The 21,272-nt window shown below is 43.7% G+C and overlaps 1 protein-coding gene across 2 annotated transcripts in view; it reads right to left on the bottom strand.

Annotated features, from left to right (window-relative positions):
• METTL4 (methyltransferase like 4) overlaps positions 1-21,272 on the bottom strand; it is a 276,841-nt gene that overhangs the window by 250,996 nt on the left and 4,573 nt on the right. For both annotated transcript variants that reach the window (XM_040354033.1, XM_040354032.1), the window contains exon 2: positions 18,033-18,095. In XM_040354033.1, coding sequence (XP_040209967.1) covers positions 18,033-18,095 — 63 coding nt within the window. The remainder of the gene's footprint in view (positions 1-18,032; positions 18,096-21,272) is intronic.

Below are 21,272 nucleotides of genomic sequence, written 5' to 3'. Positions count from 1 at the left end.
AGACCTAATTAACATGCCAATTACCTAATTCCTTTTAGCAGCCTGGCTGTCTCCTGAACTTCAAGACACATTATCACAGGAATCCTTTCATACAATACAGGGTCAATTAGCCCAAGCCCCCATGAAAGGATCCTTAGAAGTTAGTCTGGATTCATTAACATTACAACAGGCAGACAGGTGGTTGGAGGTAATGACATTAGCATCTTTCAACTAACATGTTGAGTTCAGGATCAAACAACCAGTAAATAGTCTTTTACATATATCCTGGGGAAAATTGTGGATAAATATTACAGTCCCATTTTAAAGTAATCCAAAATATATTCTTAATGTCCATTATTTTCTTGCTCACCCTGTGCCCAAAAGTGACTCTCATTACACTCTATATATGAGAATAAAGAATAAACATGTGAGCAGGGTATCCTGTCCACATATTTACTCGCTCTTTCAGGTTAAATTCTGATTGTCTGATATAATAGGGCAGCCTGATGGATCTTGATGTTTGTGTACCTTCAGTAAGGAATAAAATGTTTCAATTGTGACATTGAGATTGAAGCTCCATGCACACATTTTGTTGCTGCTCCTAAAAACTAAATAAATAGTGTTATCCTATGTGTCCATGCACACTACTTTAGACTATAAGGCTGCTTTCACACTGAGGCGCTTTGCAGGCACTATAGCGCTAAAAATAGCGCCTGCAGAGCCTCCCTTTCACTCCAGTGTGAAATCCTGAGGCGGTGCGTTGGCAGGATGGTAAAAAAATAAAAAATAAAAAGCCTACTAGCTGCATCTTTGAGGCCCCTACCCATTGAAATCAATGGGCAGCGCCGCCGAGCCTCTACAGTTGCGCTTTTAACCCTTTTTTCGGCCACTAGCGGTCGAATAGCGTCGCAAAAACTACGGTTGTACCGCCACCTCAGTGTGAAAGCAGCTTTAGCGTTTCGAGCTTCAGCATCTAGGAGCAAGAAAAAAAAGATTGTATGGTTTCTAGGGGTGCAACGGATCGTCATTGATCCGTGATCCGCACGGATCAATGACTTAGGATCGGCACACACGTGATCCGTGGCGTGCCGCGGGACTGCAGAGCAAAGCGGTAAAAAAAACACATTGAAATGGTCTCCGCTCTGTTTGCACACAGCCCGCCTGCTCCTAACCACGCTGTGATAGACACAATGCGTGTCCAATGAGCTGATGTGTTTTGTCTATTACAACGTGGGCTTAGGAGGAGGTGGGGCTGTGTATGAGCAGGAGTGGAGACGTTTAAACATACGGGCTGTGAGTTCAGTTGGTTTCTAGCAGAGACAATGTGCTGCTGCCGTCCATCCGTTCGCCCCACACTTCTCCCTGCTGGCTCTGATAAACCCCCCCCCCTCCCCCCAGCTGCCGTCAGTCCGTTCCCCCCAGCTGCCGTCCGTCCGTTCCCCCCCTCCCTCCCCCCAGCTGCCGTCCGTCCGTCCCCCCCCCTCCAGCTGCCGTCCGTCCGTTCGTTCCTCCTCCCCCCAGCTGCCGAGTCTCCTGTCCCTGCTGCAAATAGCACACAGTGAGATGGGTGAGCTGTGCTCTTCCCATCTCAACTGTGAGGACTGTTTTTGGAGCTGACAGGGTTAACAAAGAGAACCTGTCACCTTCAATTGCTATGACACAGGGAATTGTTTTCTCTTGTGTGATAGCAATAAAGTTAAATGTAAAAAAAAATAAGAAATAATAATGCAATTAATAAAAAAATAAGTAATTAAAAAGTAAAGAAGAAGAAAAATAATATTAAAAATAAGAAAATTATACAAAAATTAAAAAAGTAAAAACGACAAGCTACAAAAAAAGTGATAATGTAATAAAAAAAAAAAAAAGAAGAAACAAAAAATATTTGCACTAACCGTGCCGCCCCTGCCATCCAACTGCTATTCTCCGGGGGGGGGGGGTGGTTCGGTTGGTGGGGAGGGGGTGCATTGCAAAACCTGGCCTTGGGGTGGCAGGGAAAGGAAATCCAGCCCTGCTGGCTGCCCTCTCACTTCTTCCACCCTGGCGAGGCGGCAGTTTGGGGCACAGGGAGGCGGCAATTTGGGGCACAGGGAGGCGGCAATTTGGGGCACAGGGAGGCGGCAATTTTTTTTTTGCGGATCCGAAAAATGATACGATCCGTGACTCCTGATCCGAGGAACGATCCGAACCGTGAGTTTTTTGATCCGTTGCACCCCTAATGGTTTCTTGGAGCGTTATTCCAGCAGAAACACTCCTAAACACTACTAATAGCGTTTGAGCTTTTTTCCCCCCCTCTTTTACTCCTAAAATGCTACTACAAAAAGTTATTACCAGCACTTTTTTATCCAGCGTTTTTTTTAGCTTAAAAAAATGCTAGTGTGCATGGAGCCTAAGAATGTAATTACATTTGTCTTTTTAATTTCACTTCTGTACTGATTGCATTGTCAAGTATCTGTTTTAATTTATGATAGTATTCTTTGACCGGATCTCCAGTCAGTAGCGCATAATTATTCAGATTACCAAGAATTGACAAATGCATTCTTAAATAGTGGCTCTTGTCTAAAAGAACTATGTTTACTCTCATAGACCCCTTTCACACTGAGGAGTTTTTCAGGCGGTACAGCGCTAAAATTAGTGCTGCTATACCGCCTGAAAAACTCCTGTCCAGCCATCTCAATGTGAAAGCCCTAGGGCTTTCACACTGAGGCGATGCGCTAGCAGGAGAGAAAAAAAATCTCCTGTAGCAGCATCTTTGGAGTGGTGAGAGGAGCAGTATGTATACCGCTCCTTCCCATTTAAAACAATGGGAAACCGCTGTAATACCGCCCACAATGCGCCTCTGCAGGAGGCGCATTGCGGGCGGTATTAACCCTTTATCGGCCGCTACCGCACCGCTAGCGGCCGAATCCCGCGGCAATTCCGACGGTATAGCGGCGCTAAACCGCCACCACGCCTCCCGCCCCAGTGTAAAAGGGGCATTATCTGCGGGTTTCACGACAAGTTCTTTATTATCTTGCAACATCTCCAAAGCCTTAATTTCACCAGGTGTTAGATTGTGATCTTTCCTAAAGCAGGTTTCACACCTACGACGGATGCGGCTAGCAGCAGGGGTCCGGTGCGTCCCTGTTCTCCATTTCAGGAACAAATCAGGGCCGAGATTTTGCCTGAATTCGGCCTTGAAACAAAGCCAAAGACGCACAGCGTTCCTGTGCAAGCCGCAACAGAAATATGTGCGCCAGTCACAATCTCCTGTAATGCAAATTGGAGGTGGAGAAATCCGCCTCCAATTCGCATAAGTGGGAACCCAGGCTAACTCTTTTCTTCCAAAGCTGGCTTAAATCATTCTCTACCAATTTCACAAATATCTGGATATTACTCCAATGTGGGAAAGGTGGTGTATAGTCACTCTTTAAGATTGATACAAGTAAAATAACCCTTCACTTCAACATTTCCCTTCTTGTTTTCTCATTCCGAAGATTCCAATATTCTCAGACTTTCAGTCTCTTTGAGAAGTCAATGATGATAACTTTATTTTATTTATTTTTTTATATTCCTCTTTTAACTCCAATTTTCATGCAAACAAATTTACATCTTTGACCCAAAGAGATTGAAATCTGTCGATGGGACAAACAATAGTCCTTTTTCTAGGACATTAATGTGGTCAGGGTTTAAGACAGTGGAGGACATGTTGAAAGTCCTTAATTAATCTTTTAAGCTACTAGTCAGTTCAAATTCCAAGGTATTCTTTGAAACTCTAATTTCCAACTCTACTTTCCCCTTCTTGTGCCTGTATATTCCCATTGATCCTGATTTCTTAAAGATTAGGTCGACTGAGGTAAAACAAATTTACCTCAGCGATCTCCTTTCCCCCTGTCCTCTCTTTGGTTGTTGTCTGGATTCTATGGGTATTTACTGTAAGGTGAGGCTGTAACCTGTGGTTACCTGTGATCACCTGTAAGTTCACACTTCTGTTTTGCTATCTTTTCTCTGGGTGCGAGGAGTCCTACGATCGATCGGGCAATCAGCAAGACACTAACACGAGTATCATGTAGCAAGATTACAATTTATTTCCGGGATTCAGCTGGTTTTACAAAAAAAAAAAAAAACTGGAGGTACACCCTCTCTTTGTGGACAAGCCAATCAAGTTACAATTTCTTACAGTATATATATTTTTTATATTTTATACCAAAATTGTTCACATAAAATTTTAATACAATGTTAGTAAGATTTCCTAAAATACACAATCAGAGATATTACGGTACTCATCTGACCATTGTCTCACACCATTTCTATAATTGTATAAAACTTGTTAATAAGCTTTGTTAATAAAACCTATATGTCTATAAAATTTTAGCCAGTATTTCACACTTTGAAAAGAATGTTTCACACATTCTGCAAATTGCAAGCCTTTAAGTTTCCTGTAGCCTTTTTGCCTTTGTTTCACAAGCTGAGAACATAATTTGTAATATAACAGTTTAAAAAGAATTTCAAGTTTTATATGAAAATAAAGGCTATTACCCCCCTGTTCTTATTGCCTATATGAGACCAGACCACCCAATTTTCCTATCAACCCCTCCTTTTGATCAATGTTCTGCTTAAGAACATTTGATCAACTACTCACTATACCATCTGATCATTTCAGTTTCACTTTCTTCCTTATGTATTTTGGCTGAGGCTATTTTTTAAATTACACACATTATGATTTTGAAAGCAATGTAACAGAAGAAAAACAATATGATTATTATCAAAATCACCATTCTTGCCTTTTTAAAGAAACCCAAGATTCCACTCCATGCGCAGAGCTGAAACCTTGTTTTGAATAGGAGGCCCGTTCTGAGACAAATCAGCCATTTACTGCCCTGGGGTTTGACTCGTCCAGCAGCTCTAAGTTGTCAGAGTCATAGAGTTTTGAAGTCGGTATGGGACTTAAACTTCAGAATGTTTGCCTGCTCCTCTTTCAATTGTGAGTTTCATTTTTCAAAATGTTTCCTCTCAAAATCTAAGAGTTACTGCATTGTTCGTAAAGTATTCTCAATCTGAAGTTTGTCCCAACCTTCTAAAAATTCCTGATTATCGTTGTGGAAATGAGGTCTTTTCATTAATCTCACTCCACGAACAGTGATCTTCTGCTTAATATACATCTCTAAACTCGCCATCTGCCACTAGGAACATGTATGCCTTTCATACAGTTTAGATATTCTCCTGAACACATATGTTATGGTAGGTTCCCTTTGAATAGGTAACTCTTGATTAGAAAAAAATCTTGGCTGGCTTCTTTGGACAATTAAAAATTTCTTTTTCCAAAAGCCTGCCATTATTTTGGCCTCAGGCTATGACCCACACACCTAACAATCAGAAATTTAAACCAATAAATTTGCCTGACTATCCAGAACCAAATTACTGTATGGGAATCATAACTGATAAATCAATGCGATTGGAAAAACAAAGCCAAGTCTGACGAATCTTGATTTGTCTAATGATGTACAAATGGCAGGTCAGAAATTTAGCATAATGAATCCTTTGGGGCAAGGTGGAACACGGGGGCGTTGCAGTACAGAAATATGGAGGACATACACCAGGCATGGTCCAAAATCCCCATCAAAGTTTTATTACCTTTTTAAATCAAGCCAGCAAATTATTTCAGATATTTGGAAGGCAAAAGGGTATCCAAACCATAAAATAATAAACTGGATACAGATGTATATGAATGCCACCAGCACAAATATTGAATTTGTCAGTTTTAACCATGATCGTACTTTATTTGAATGAGTCTGTACAGGTTTTGCAGCTCTGAGTTCTGCATGAATTCAGCGAATGCGCCATGAACACAAATTCCCTTTTCCTCCCACAGAGCCCTCCACATCACACAGACATGTTATGTGCTGCACTATGGGAAAGGTCATTATTCTCTTATTTCCCCAGCTTAGGAACTGCAATTAATTTCTTGAAATGTCTAAGAACTTTTTACAAGTAGATCTGTGGAGTCTGAGTCACATTAAAATAAATGGTGTAGCTCAGTGGATGTTTTGTGGTTTACAGACTAATAGTTATGTCGGCATTGGCTCAGGGGTATCGCAGGCATAAATCATTCTGTACAGAGAAGTCATTTGAGCTCCTTATCACACTGAAATGGCATTGCAGCTGCTAAAATGACATCTCACTCAGAAGGCCAAGGCAAATGAAATTGTGGATGTAAATCACATGGCAGTTAAGGTTGCACCTCAAAAAATAAATCTTCATCCAAAATGAAATTTCAGGGTAATGTGGACACCAGAATGGTAAAATATGCAACATAGCATGGGGTTACTAGAGGCAAACTATTCCCCAAATCTCCCATTTATCGCAACTGAAGTCTTTATTTAAAAAGAGATCCATCACAAAACCAGACAGTTTTGCAAGATTCTTTTAGATGGATCTGATATTCTTAAACTTTTTAGACATCATATTTCTCCCAGGGAAATAATGCTAAAGTCAGAAAGTTCACACAATTTACAATAATCTGACTCATGTGTAATCAGCACTCTTCTGTACATGAAGCTGTATAACCTTCCCTCTCTGCTTCTTGCATCACCAATCACATTCAACCTTTAGCCGCCGTTCACACCAGTGCGACTTGTCATGTTATTTGACAGTTCCAAATTGCATGAAAGTCGCACCCCATTGCCGGCAATAGCAGCATTCATATCGCCATGACCTATGCTGTAGCAATTATGAAAAAGTTTCCTGCAGTACTTTTTATTGTGACTTGCATAGACTTCTGTTAAATAAGCCACAATAAAATTGGCAGCGCAAGTAGCGCAATTTCAAAGCCGCACCAGTAAGGTTGTGAAACGCATCAGCTGCATTTTTAACCGTACCTCTGCTGTTTATGAAATTTGATTTTCTACAATAAAGGTGTTTTGTATTGGAATGTGGCCATCCAAATCTTTCTCTTTCCTCATGCGACTTTTGAGTTGCACAAGTGTGAATGGAGACTTAAAGAGGAAGTAAACCCTTCGTTCAAAAATGAAAACAATTAAAATCCTGCAAGACAAAGGCATAATCAGCTAGTATGCACGGCATACTACCCGATTATGTTTTACTTACCTGTGATCGAAGCCCCCGCAGCGGTCCACATCTCCCCCTCCGGTAGCCGACATGTTGTCACGGAGTGACTTCCGGGTCTCGCGGCTCTGGCGCTGTGATTGGTCGGAGCCGCGATGACATCGCGCATGTGCACGATAACAGAACAGTACAACTGAAGCGGCACATAGTGCTATTGCTTCAGTTGGCTTAAGTGCGCATATGCCGCATGACGTCGGCACATGCAAATACAGGGATATCTCCTAAACCATGCAGGTTTAGGAGATATACTTGTTAGCTACAAGTAAGCCTTAAATTAATATAGGCTTACCTGTAACATTAAGTTGTAAACAAGGGTTTATAACCACTTTAAGGAAACTTGCTTTGGTGGAACACTAAACTACTCATCAGGTTACCTATGCGACCTGTATGTATCTCAAAGATTACATTTTCAGTTTTGACTAGAATGTGCTTTTAAGAATTGGAACTGAAAAGACACACTGCAGTAAATTTTCAGTAGGTTTATTCATCATTTTCTTTTGTGACAAGTTGGGTGTTGTTTAGCTCGTTGGTAGTGCAAAACAAACAAACAGTGAGTTTACTAGATGCCAGAGGTAAGTTTAAGGGCTTTTATTAAAACATAGCAAAAGTTCACATTAATATCTTCCCACGCAGGGGGTTCTCACCATCGGAACAACAAAACACAGAATTCAGCCTCCTGGCTCTTTATCAGCCCTGCAGCTCAGGCCTCATGCCTAGGTCCTCCTGACCATCAAACACACTTCCCAGTGCTCATGCACCATACGCTGTACCTCTGCTCTGTGTCTTTCCTGCAGCTTCCCAGCTGCTCTGTTTCTCATAGATGGTCTCTTGCTCTCAGGCTTGGGCCTTGGTCTGTCCTGACGTGAACCTCTCACTGTTCCCTTCACACATTGATCCCCAGGGGGGGGGGCACTGACCCCTATTTCTGATTCTATTATAAAGCCAGCACATTAGTGTGCCTCTTTCCTGGAAAACCAAGCCCAGACCGCCATTCTAAACAGTGGCACAGCATTGCCCTGTCACATATCGTTTTAAAATAAAAAATCATAATTATAACGTTCCGTCATCAAATCACAGTTATGTATTCAGCACGCAACAAAAAAATACTGCTCTTAAAATCAAACTTTGTTTTTTTACAGCTATCGGGATATTTGTGTATTTGTGAGTCTTCGCTCAGGGATGCTCACCCTGAACTGCATGCCTGTCATATTAGGATGAGTGACTGTGTCCACAGAGCCCCTGCGTCCCCATAGAGAATCATTGGCTGCCTATAGACACCTCCAGGTGGCGCCAGCTGCAAAAAAAACAAGACACTCATTCACAGTGTATGGGTCACGGCACCCATGTGAATGAGGCCAAATAAACACAGGTATATTTTTAATGTCATGTGAAGGTATGCCAAGTATTATGTAATACAAGTATTTATTACATAGATCACTTTGTCATCTTCTGCTTTTCTTTTAACCGCTTGCTGCCCAGCATACATATATATATATAAACATCATGGTCAGCAAGCTGCTATACCAGGAGCAAACCTGTAGCAGCAGCCATAATCCTAGTATGTTTTTTTTTTTGGTCTTCCTGTAAAAGTGATTCAGGTAGCTGTTACCTTTACAGCGATGTGGAACCCTCCTCCCTTCTATCGCCACCCGCTGTCGTTCCCAGGGTCTCCCGTTCCACCGGGGAGCCCAGGACCAAGGTAAGTGGTTGAGTCCGCATCCCAGTAGAGATGGAGGAACATTCGTTCTTCCAACTCCTCTGTTTGTGTGCACTAAAAATTATTTACTGCGACAGTCACCTTATATGTTAATTCACTTTGCCTTTTCTTGTATTCAATGCTGCATCTACTGCTGATTTATGTATGAACAATGTCTGGCAACTGTACATTTGCTCTGTCTGTTTACATCAATAAACAACCTTTTTGTTAAAAAAAAAAATTGTGTGATTTTTCCTGAAAAGTTGTGTTTTATAAACAGCTACACAAATATTGTGCTACATAAAAAAAATTGCAACACCCACCACTATTTTTTTCTCCAGGGCCTCTGGTTTCAGAAAAAGTATAAAGGTTTTGGGGGTTCTAATAATTTTTCTAGCAAAAAAAATGAGGATTTTAATATGTATGTAAAAATGACCAGTTACACTTACCGGTAGCTGGATTTCTACGATGTCTTACAGGACGGCACGCTGAGAGTAGACTGGCCACCTGACAGGAAACACAATAAAAAAAAAAAAGAGGTTAAAAGGCCCCACCCTTCCCGTGTGCCTCAGTTTGTAGATAAGTAACCGCTATTAGAACACGGTCCTAGGACCTAACAAAAAATAACTCCGGATAGCAGTAATTAACAGGGAGGGAAGTAGGCCTGCCGTCCTGTAAGACATCGTAGAAATCCAGCTACCGGTAAGTGTAACTGGTCATTTCTCCCTCGTCTTCCAGGACGGCACACTGAGAGAAAAACAAGCAATCTTCGGGCCTACCTTAGGGCGGGACCACCGTCTGTAGGACCTTCCTACCAAACATCAGATCTTGCGGTGACAGTAGTTCGACTCTGTAATGTCTGACGAACGTATTCTGGCTTGACCAGGTCGCCGCTTTACATATTTGTTCTATGGAAGCTCCTGCTCTTTCTGCCCAGGAGGCTGCCAGTGATCGGGTGGAATGGGCCTTGATAACAGGAACTGGTCTACCCGCTAAGGTGTAGGATAAAGAAATAGCCTGCCTGATCCATCTGGATATAGAAGCTTTCGTTGCCTACTGACCCTTTTTCTGACCAGAAAAATTAACCAAAAGATGAGGGGAATTCCTAAACTCACTTACCCTCTCTAAATAAATCAAAAGACAACGTCTTACGTCCAAGCAATGAAAAGTAGCCTCCTTCTCATTCTTGGGATCTGCGCAAAACGAAGGGAGGACTACCTCCTGGGATCTGTGGAATTTAGTTGCCACTTTGGGCAGGTACAGAGGATCCTGACTCAGTACCACCCTGTCTTCAAAAACCCGAAGAAAGGGTTCCTTAATGGAAAAAGCATGCATGTCTCCAACTCTTTTGGCAGACGTGACAGCCAACAAAAAAGTAAATTTAAATGAAAGTAATTTAATTGGAATACTATCTATAGGTTCGAATGGTGCCTTAGATAGCTGATTCAAGACTAGGGAGAGGTCCCAAGGGGGAACTCTAGACACTTTTATAGGGGAAAGTCTGTCCCTAGCTGTCAGAAACCTCCTAATAAGAGGATCCCCAGAAAGGCTCCTGTCCAAAAAATAGACTCTCAAGGTCTTAGTGGCTAAGCCTAGGTCCACCCCATCCTGGAGGAAATCCAGGATGACGGGGATGTCAGGGTAGGAGATCTGTTTCGCGGAGCACCAGCACGAAAAGACCCCCCAAATTCTCGCATAGATGAGTCTGGTGACTTTCTTGCGACTAGCCAACAGGGTTCCTATCACCTTTTCCGAACAGCCTCTCTGCTGCAGGTTCCACCTCTCAAGAGCCATGCCGTCAGGCTGAAGAATTCTGGATTCGGATGAGAGACCGGCCCTTGCCGCAGAAGACCCGCCCGGAGAGGGAGAGGAAGCGGGGGAGCTAGAGCCCAATGTTTCAGGGTGGGGAACCAGGACCTCTTGGGCCACCAAGGTGCGATTAAAATCAGGTTGGTGTCTGAGGCGTTCAATTTTTGCAGAACCCTTGGGATGAGATTCAAGGGGGGAAAGGCGTAGGCCAACCGGAATCTCCAGGGTTGAGCCAACGCATCCACCCCCAGTGAACCCCGCTCTCGGGAAAGGGAAAAGAACCTGTTCACCTTTTTGTTCCCCTTGCACGCAAAGAGGTCTACTTCTGGGCGACCGAGCTGTTGGCAAATCCAGCTGAAGGTCTCCGGGCATAATTCCCATTCCCCCTGAAGGATGGGCTGGCGGCTCAGAAAATCGGCCTCCAGATTGAGGGTCCCTCTTATATGGACCGCTAGAAGAGAGGGCACCCTCTGTTCTACCCAACTTAGGATCCTCAGGGAGAGGGCTAGGAGAGAGTGTGACCTGGTGCCCCCCTGCCGGTTGAGAAAGGCGATCGCAGTCGCGTTGTCGGAGAGGACTAGGACCTCTCGGCCCTGAATTCTCTCCTCGAAGGCTTCCAGAGCCTCCCCAACCGCCAATAACTCCCGGTAGTTGGAAGAAGGCCGCCTTTGCTGGGGATTCCAAGAACCCTGGGCTCGAAGTTCCTCTGTATGGGCTCCCCAACCCCAGCTGCTGGCATCTGTAGTGACTTTGATCGGGTTGACCTGACTCCACAGACGACCCCTTAAAAGGTTCTGGGGAAACAGCCACCACTGTAAGGTGTCTTTTACTGGAACCGGGATACTGACCCTGGTATCCAACGTCTCTTCCGTTCCCCCCCCCAAGATGAGAGAAGGAAGGCCAGCAGGGGCAATGAGTGGAGTTGGGCCCAAGGAACTGCCGGGATGCACGAAGTCATCCGTCCCAACAACCTCATGATTTCTCTGAAAGAGGAATCTACAGCCGCTACTAGGGACCTGACCGCTGCCATAAGACCCTGTGCTTTGTCTTGGGTTAAGACAAGCTTTCTTACTAGGGAGTCTATAAGAAAACCTAGGTACATCTTCCTTTGTTCTGGAAGGAGAGAAGACTTCTCCTTGTTCACGATCCAACCAAGGGATTCCAGGGTGGTTATGACAGTGGCCAGGTCCAAAAGGAGCTGATCCCGACTTAGGTTGAAGAGCAAAAGGTCGTCCAAGTAAGGGACGAGGGAGATCCCCTTCAAATGTAGAAAAGCCATCACCTCTGCCAGGACCTTCGTAAACACCCTCGGACTGGAAGCCAGTCCGAAGGGGAGGGCCGAGAACTGCCAGTGTTGAACTCCTTGGGCAGAGGTGAGGGCGAATCTGAGGAATTTCTGGTGATCCGGACAAATAGGGACGTGAAGGTAAGCATCCCTCAAGTCTATTGTCACCATGAACACGCCCTCTAACAAGAGGCCCCTGAGACTGTAAACATTCTCCATACGAAATTTTTTGTATTGAAGATGAACGTTTAGGGGTCTGAGATTGATGATCAATCTGAATTTCCCGGATGGTTTGGGAACGACAAAAATATGGAAGTATACTCCCTGGCCCTCTTGATTTGGAGGGACTGGGACTATGACTCCCTGTTCGGCCAGGCTGGCAACGTTCTGGGAAAGTCCAGCGGCTTTGCGAGGATCGCTTGGTAGGTGTGTGAGGAGAAAAATAGGGGGAGGAAACTGGCGAAATTCTAGCCTGTAACCTTCCCTGATGATCTGAAGGACGTGAGGACTCCTGGTTATCTCCTCCCAGGCGGGAAGGAACCTGGAGAGCCTGCCCCCTACCCTCTCGTCACTTGGGATCCTTTTCACCAGGCTTGGGGCTGGAAAAAGGGATCCCACTCTTTGGCTTATCTTTTCCAAACCCCCAGCGCCTGCCGGGCGCCGATTTCTTCCCTGGAGGAGGGTTTTTCCTCTGGTTGGGATGAAAAAACTTCCCCCTATTTGCTCTAGGTCTGGAGGGAAACTTATTTCCTTTTTCAGAGGATCTCGCTAGGGCCTGATCTAATGCGGTGCCGAACAGGAGGGAACCTTCAAACGGAATCGCACACAAGCGTTTTTTTGACGCAAGGTCGCCCCTCCAAGTTTTCAACCAGACAGCTCTCCTAGAAGCATTAAGTGCTCCAGTCTTGGCTGAAGCGCGAACCGTCTCAATAGCTGCGTCTGCCAAATAGGCTACCGCACTGCCGATAACCTGGAGGGACTCTTGAGTTTCTCTAGACTTGGAAGAACTTGCTAGATGATCTAACAGCCTGGAAGTCCAAGCGGCAGTGTTCCTTGCGACGCATGCTGAAGCTAACGCAGGACCCAAAGCGGCTGCATTGGCTTCCCAGGCTCTACGGAGGGAGGTATCAGCACGCCTATCCATGGCATCCCTTAAACTCCCTGCATCCTCAAAAGAGAGGTCGGATTGTCTAGAGACCTGAGCTAAAGATGCGTCAAGACGGGGAACTTTGAAAAAGGTATCCTCCACCTCATCTTTAAAGGGGCAGCGGCGTTTCCAGGTTTTAAATTTGGGAAGTTTCTTTTCTGGCTCAGCCCATTCCCTCCGGATAATATCCTTGAGGGATTGATGCACTGGGATAGTCTTAGACTGAGGCTTAATTAAACCCAAATACATCCTGTCCTGGGCTGAAACCTGCTCCGCTGGATGTTGGATCTGCTCAGAGGCGTAAATGGCTGCGAGAAGACCCTCCATATCATCCGCGGAAAATATATATTTTCCTGACCTGGTATCCTCGTCCTCTTCCTCCGCCTGGCTTTCCGCCAGGCCCTCGTCCTGAAGAGTAACCTCAGAATCCTCGGAGTCAGAGGAAGGAGCCTTCCTAGTTCGCTGGCGGGAACCCAGCCGCGCAGAAGTGGATCCCTCCTGGGACGAAGGACCAGGCACAGGGGGATCAGACTCCCTACTTTTCAAGGAGGATTTAAAATCCTTGAGAGTGGCGAGCATTTCCGACTGCACAGAAAGAAAATCCTTCATGATTTGCGAGGTCTCTTTCCCAGCTAGTTTAAGGATACACTTGGAGCAAAAGGGCTTGTTATAGTCTGTCGGGAGTTTATCATTACAATTCCCACATTTCTTAATTTTTTTAGGGGGCTTAGTAGATCTACTGGCTTCCCCCTGGGCAGAAGGGTCCTCTCCTAAAACATAATGTAAAATAGAAAGGCCCATTAGCAACATACTCTCACAGCTGAGGTTTTACAACAAGGGGGGGGGGGGTAGTGCAGCCATTCCCCCCCCCCGAACACAAGGAGGACTCACCCCGGGTGGACTCCTCAGCAGCCAGGTCTGTTTAGACGATCCTCCATGATGAGGGCGCCCGGCCCTTCTCTCTCCCCGGCTGCGTGTTGCTCTGCCTCTGCTGTGCTCTGCAGCGAAATGCGGCATCCGTCGGTGGAGGCCGCCATCTTGGAGGGGCGGAGTGACGTCACGACGTCGTGCGCATCATCAATACGCGCCCAGCAAGTGATGGCGCCGCTCGGAGCGGCGCCCAGCCCAGCCGACACCACGCTGCAGAGAGGGAAGTCTCCCTGTAAGGTAGGAGGGAAGACGGGGGGGGGGGGGGGAGAGAGGAACGGCCGCCTCAGAGCACTAGGGAAGCCCTGCTAGCTAGGAGGCTCTGGCGTCCAGGGAGGCACTCTTCTCAGTTAGCACTTTCAGCCTCCCTGGACCATAAAGAAGGGACACCCCCCCGGGAAAGTGCAAGGCACCTTGACCGGACCCAAAAGCACCCAGTACCTGTGGTCTAGACTCCGGGGGGGGGGGACCACCAGCCCCAGGCCTTAGGTCAGGTGAAAAATAAAAAACTGTTTCGCTGTAGGGAAACACAATCAGAAACTGAGGCACACGGGAAGGGTGGGGCCTTTTAACCTCTTTTTTTTTTTGATTGTGTTTCCTGTCAGGTGGCCAGTCTACTCTCAGCGTGCCGTCCTGGAAGACGAGGGAGAAAGAATTGCTTTGGTAAGCAAGCGTTTAAAGGACAGAGCACACTTTGCTCAGGCTTCACCCAGTGCAAGTACCTACTTCCTCAATGGAGATGCTGGCTCAAGGATGATACAATTATGTAAAACTAGGCCCCTCTGCAGTTCTTCACTGATAAAGATCAGCTCCTAGAGCAACTGCTCGCCTTGTAAATTCCTAAAAAGTTAAAGTGTTGCAATCTAATCCCTGGGAAGAGACTGGTGTAGAGATACATACAGGGAGCACATTTGCATTCTCTGTACTTTAGTTTTCCATCCAGGCAATACTGCATTAACCCACCTTAAACTGGCCATAGATGCATAGATTTTTGTTTTGTTCTTATGGTATGTAGTGATTCTTACATGCACATACATTTTAAAAACTCTTTATTTTTTTATATCTATATATGTCTATATTAAATTTGTATAAACCTTCGTCCTATGCTGGAAGCGTAAAGCTCCCCCATCTATGGGTTTATGGAAAACTCTTGTCAACAATGTGATTCCCCTTTACAAAGATACCTATATTCATGGAGGCTGTCCGAAAAAATATGACAGGGTCTGGTCTAAGTGGTTGGCGGACCCCTCCACTGCTGCAGCAGACTAGGTTTCTCGCTATCCGCTGACCTCCTGTGAAGTCTTGTTTAACTACCCTTGCTGGCACAGTAACTTGGGTGAGCTAATTAACTACCTACCCCTGGAGCATGAGCCGGGACAACACATGGATGATGGTATATTAAGGTAGTCGCAAATAATCCCAAAATCTCTTGGTTCCGTTATGCTGACTTGCGACCCCTGCGTGGGTCCTGCCCTTGATGTTGGCCGTTTGGTTGTACGTCTGTTTTTTGTTTTTTTTTGCGTTTGCTAAAAGCAAAATAAAAAGATTAAAAAAAAAAAAAAAAAAAAAAAACATTGTATGAACTTTTACTATCTTTATTTTACACACACACACACACACACACACACACACACACACTTCAGGCCCTTATGTATTGTTTGGCGCATTCTGTGCCACCAAGCAGACTTGTATTGCCTTTTAACTTTACTTTTGTCGTTTGAGCTTTATTTTGGTCATTTATTAGGCATGCTGTGTCTTACAGTCCCGCCTGGAAATCCCATCCATTAAGTACAGTATTTAAAGATTACTCCTTTACCAGCGAGAGAGACTTGAGAAAAAGGCGGAGCGGCCTCAAAACATATAGTCATGCCTCCTCCACGCCCACCAGTCTGACTGACTCACATGGCTCCCTGAGTATTTCCTGGCCATTGGAAGCACAGAGTCTTTGGACTGGATTACCTCTGCTGTTGTAGTCTGGATGACAGCCCACAGTGTATAATGTTCTTATGACAGGCACTTTATTTCTTATCAAATGTGAGTTGCCAATTGTTTTTATCAATAAATGTGAGGATTTATTTTTTTACTGGGCTTAGAGGCGCCCTCTGCTGTTCCCTTTTCCTTGAATTAGACTTTAAAAGAGAAGTATTGGTTTATATACTGGAGAGTTAGGCTGGGGACGGAGAATGTGGGTGGATCTTGACTGTAAAACTGTTAAGCAGGCTTTAGCCCGCTGTCGACTGAAAAAGAATCATACGAGTGCAGAATGAACTACATTTCTGTGATCAATGTCAAAAAAGCTTTGGCCATACTTCTTTAAATATCAAAAGTCCATGCAACCCACAAATGTTTAAGTCATCTGCATAGAAAGAGGGCACAGTATACAGTCCTTAATCTCAACAACTTAAATGTTATGCAGCATTATATTTAAAGTCCAAAATAAAATAAAAAAAAACAAACACTTTTTATCCATCAGAAAATATTATATCACGATAAATTACTCACCAATTTCACAGAAACCACAGTACAACAGAGATCAGGTCTTGCTTGTGCATGGCACTCTTCAAAAATACCACTCCAATACCATTATACCCACTACAGGTAAGAACGAGTTACCCTGGGACTCAAATTCACAATTCTGAGGGCATCCTGTACCCACTACAGACAGGAGCACATCTCCACTGACAACAGCCACAACACCACAAATATCTGCTCGGAATCTTCCCACTAAAAGCCTCCATGTCATATACGAGTCTTTCCTCTGGATCTGCTCCCTATAGAATCAGCCTACATAACTGTGGACATCCTGATCAAGTGGTTTGTGGTGTTATGGTAGTTGTCAGTGGAGATGGACTACTATCTGTAGTGTGGAGATGGACTACTATCTGTAGTGGGTATGAAGTGCTCTGAGTGTTGTGGATAGGAGTCCCAGAGTAACTCACTCTTACCTCTAGTGCAGGGGTCTCCTAGGTTTCTTAACAAAGGGAAAGTTTACTGTCCTTCCAATTTTAGGGGGGCTGGACTGTGAGCAATGGGAGTAAAGAATGTCCTGGCGTCAGTGGGAGTAGACAATGCCATATGATTGGTATTAGTGGGAGGAATTTTGCACCATCGTTGGTGTCAATGGGAGGAATAGTGCCCCATTGTTAGTGGCAGGAATCATGCCCCACTGTTGCTGACAGTGGGGGGAATAATGCCCCAAGCCACAGTTTGGAGACCACTGCTCTAATGGATACAGTGGTGTCAGAGAGGTATATCCAGAAAACTGCTGTACACAAGCGACACCTGACCTGTTATACTGTGGAGTCAGCAGATCTGGTGAGAGATTTATTCTGTATCATATGTTCTGTGCTTGTTTCAGAAGACAAAAAGCAACATATTATTTCACTGAGATTTAACATATAACTAAAATGCAAAACACATATATATATACATATATATATATATATATATATATATATATATATATATATATATATATATATATATATATATATATATATATACACACACATATATATATATATATATATATATATATATATATATATATATATATAACACCTGTCGGGTTGTTATTTCTGCCTGTGCCCCTGTTAGGGAGATTTCCCCTGTTTTGTCATCACCGACAGTGAAAGTAGAAGAAAACCCAAAATTTTAGGTTGTCCACAGGACAGAAGTAGAGGAAAAATATAGTTCTGCAAACCCTGGTGACAATCAAGAATTCTCTTTGTTAGTTGGGATTTCTTCTCACTTCCTGTTTTGGCTATGGCACATGAAGTGAAGGGAAATCTCCCCAGTGAAAGATATGGCAAATATAAAAAATTATAGGGGTTATAACCCTCCCTTACAGTATCCAAAATGAAAAAGTTTTGCCCTTCGATTTTAATACTATTTATTTTGGACATGGAATATAGTACTGCATAACTTTTAAATTGTCTTAAAAAAAGGCAGTTTCCTAACATCATGAACAATTAAATTAATAAAAGTAGGCTAGAAATAATTGAATTGTATTTAAAAATGAAAATATGAGATGAAATTTTGAGCATAAATAAACTTTAAGCTAATATTATTATAGCAGTAATGGTTACCTTTTGGTGATACTCTAGGGCATCCAGTTCACCTTGATTTAACGCATTTGCTCTTTTACGCTTCTGTAAGATTCAACAAAATGTTTGTTAGATAATGCACTTTGTGGTCACCAGATAACATTTCTTTACTTGACATCACAGACAGGCATCTGAAGCTGAATTTAGGATACAAGAGGTATTTAATTTCTTAGTAATAACCTTTTGGCATGTATTGTAACCCATCTGCAGAACACAAAAGTAAAATAACTTTCAAATGAGACATGTATAAGTAAGAAAGTTAATCCAATGTAAAGCAAAAAAAAAACACCCAAAAAAAACTTGTCTGAAATTATGTATAAAAAAAAAAAAGAAAAAATAAATAAAAACACAATAATTACAATTTCTTTATTTTGTTAACAAAAAAATAATAATACTATTTGGTAAAGAGAAATAATACAAGAAAAAAAAAAAAAAAAAGAAGGATCAAAAACTATAGTAATCTGTTTAAAAAAGTTGGGAATTGCAATAAGTAGATCATACTTGAATGCCAGATAGAGCATGCCAAATGACCTGCACCCATGGGCTTTTGTATGCATCAAGCAGGTTTCACATTCCCACACAAGTCTATGGGAATACAAATCCTACCTGAATCAGGTCAAATGCAGGTTAGAAGAAAGTAAACTACAAATTAAATGCACCGATAAACAAATTCTGAATGAGCTCAGAAGCGTCTGACACTGTCAAACTTATGCCATTGACACAAGCTCAAAGTCTGTCGACACAGAACCAAAGGGTGGTTCAGCCAGTGGCAAACCTAGAGGGTAGGCAGGGGTCCTCCTGGGAAAAGCCGTGCTTTAGGATTGCAACCCCTTCAAGGCGCACATTGCTGCATTACCTGCGACTTTGCAGGGGGAAGAGAGTGTTAAAACATAATTCTCCCCAAGTATAAACTATGGTGGGTACATTAGTAGACCATTGTTTTATAAAATGTTAGCAGTAGTAAAGTATTGTACTTAGGTAACCACCGATTAATGCAGATAGTTTGACGTTTGTATCACAACTTAAAAGCCCAAATAAAAAATGATCCAATGCAGTGAGGCTGTGCCTGCACTGCAAGGGTTAATTGTCCATTTATGTCTTGGGCCAGGGTTTGACAAATTTGCTTGGAATCTAGGAGCCAGCAAAAAAAGTTAGGAGCCAGAAAACACGCCCCGTCGAGCTTGCGCGCAGAAGCGAACACATACGTGAGCAGCACCCGCATATGTAAACGGTGTTCAAACCACACGTGAGGTATCGCCGCGATTGGTAGAGCGAGAGCAATAATTCTAGCCCTAGACCTCCTCTGTAACTCAAAACATGCAACCTGTAGATTTTTTTAAACGTCGCCTATAGAGATTTTAAAGGGTAAAAGTCTGTCGGAATTCCACGAGCGGACGCAATTTTGAAGCGTGACATGTTGGGTATGAATTTACTTGGCGTAACATTATCTTTAATAATATTAAAAAAACATGGGGATAACTTTACTGTTGTCTTATTTTTTAATTTAAAAAAGTTTAATTTTTTTCCCAAAAAAGTGCGCTTGTAAGACCGCTGCGCAAATATGGCGTGACAGAAAGTATTGCAACAATCGCCGTTTTAATTCTCTAGGGTGTTAGGATAAAAAATATATATAAAATATATATAATGTTTGGGGGTTCTAATTAGAGGGAAGAAGATGGCAGTGAAAAATGACATTAGAATTGCTGTTTAACCACTTAAGCCCCGGGCCAATATGCAGCCTAAAGACCCAAGGTGTTTTTACAGTTCGGGACTGCGTCGCTTTAACAGACAATTGCGCGGTCGTGCGACGTGGCTCCCAAACAAAATTGGCGTCCTTTTTTCCCCACAAATAGAGCTTTCTTTTGGTGGTATTTGATCACATCTGCGGTTTTTAGTTTTTGCGCTATAAACAAAAATAGAGCGACAATTTTGAAAAAAAAGCAATATTTTTTACTTTTTGCTGTAATAAATATCACCCAAAAACATATATAAAAACATTTTTTTTCCTCAGTTTAGGCCGATACGTATTCTTCTACCTATTTTTAGTAAAAAAAATCGCAATAAGCGTTTATCGATTGGTTTGCGCAAAATTTATAGTGTTTACAAAATAGGGGATAGTTTTATTGCATTTTTATTTTTTATTTTTTTTTTACTACTAATGGCGGCGATCAGCAATTTTTTTCGTGACTGCGACATTATGGCGGACACTTCGGACAATTTTGACACATTTTTGGAACCATTGTCATTTTCACAGCAAAAAATGCATTTAAATTGCATTCTTTATTGTGAAAATGACAGTTGCAGTTTGGGAGTTAACCACAGGTGGCGCTGTAGGAGTTAGGGTGCACCTAGTATGTGTTTACAACTGTTTGGGGGTGTGGCTGTAGGAATGACGTCATCGATCGTGTCTTCCCTATAAAGGGAATGACGCGATCGATGCGCCGCCATAGTGAAGGACGGGCAAGCCGTGTTTACACACGGCTCTCCTCGTTCTTCAGCTCCGGGGAGCGATCGCGACGGAGCGGCTATAAACAAATAGCCGCGCCGTGGTCCCGGATCGCTCCCCGAGCGGACCCGACCTCCGCATGTAGCGGGGGGGGTCCCGATCGGACCCCCCACCCGCTAATAGGCGAGGACGTACCTATACGCCCATGTGCCTGTACGTGCCATATTGTGGACGTACATGTACATGGGGTGGTCCTTAAGTGGTTAAAGCGGGAGTTCACCCATTTCTAAAAAAAATTTTTTTCTTCCCCTAGATTCCTGCTCGTTCGGTCTAGGGGAATCGGCTATTTGTATTAAAATAGGTGCAGTACTTACCCGTTTTCGAGCTGCATCTTCTTCCGTCACTTCCGGGTATGGTCTTCGGGAGCGGGCGTTCCTTCTTGATTGACATTCTTCCGAGAGGCTTCCGACGGTCGCATCCATCGCGTCACTCGTAGCCGAAAGAAGCCGAACGTCGGTGCGGCTCTATACTGCGCCTGCGCACCGACGTTCGGCTTCTTTCGGAAAATCGTGACGCGATGGATGCGACCGTCGGAAGCCTCTCGGAAACCTGTCAATCAAGAAGGAACGCCCATTCCCGAAGCCCATACCCGGAAGCGACGGAGAGGATGCGTCTCGTAAACGGGTAAGTACTGCACATATTTTAAAATAAATAGCCGATTCCCCTAGTAATAACGAGCAGGAATCTAAGGGGGAAAAGTGCCCTCTAAGGGTGAA

This window comes from Rana temporaria, chromosome 5 (genome assembly GCF_905171775.1).
Source record: "Rana temporaria chromosome 5, aRanTem1.1, whole genome shotgun sequence".
NCBI classification, from domain to species: domain Eukaryota; kingdom Metazoa; phylum Chordata; class Amphibia; order Anura; family Ranidae; genus Rana; species Rana temporaria.
The sequence above is the reverse complement of the archived record's forward strand: the minus strand, read 5'-3'. Positions and strand labels throughout refer to the sequence as shown.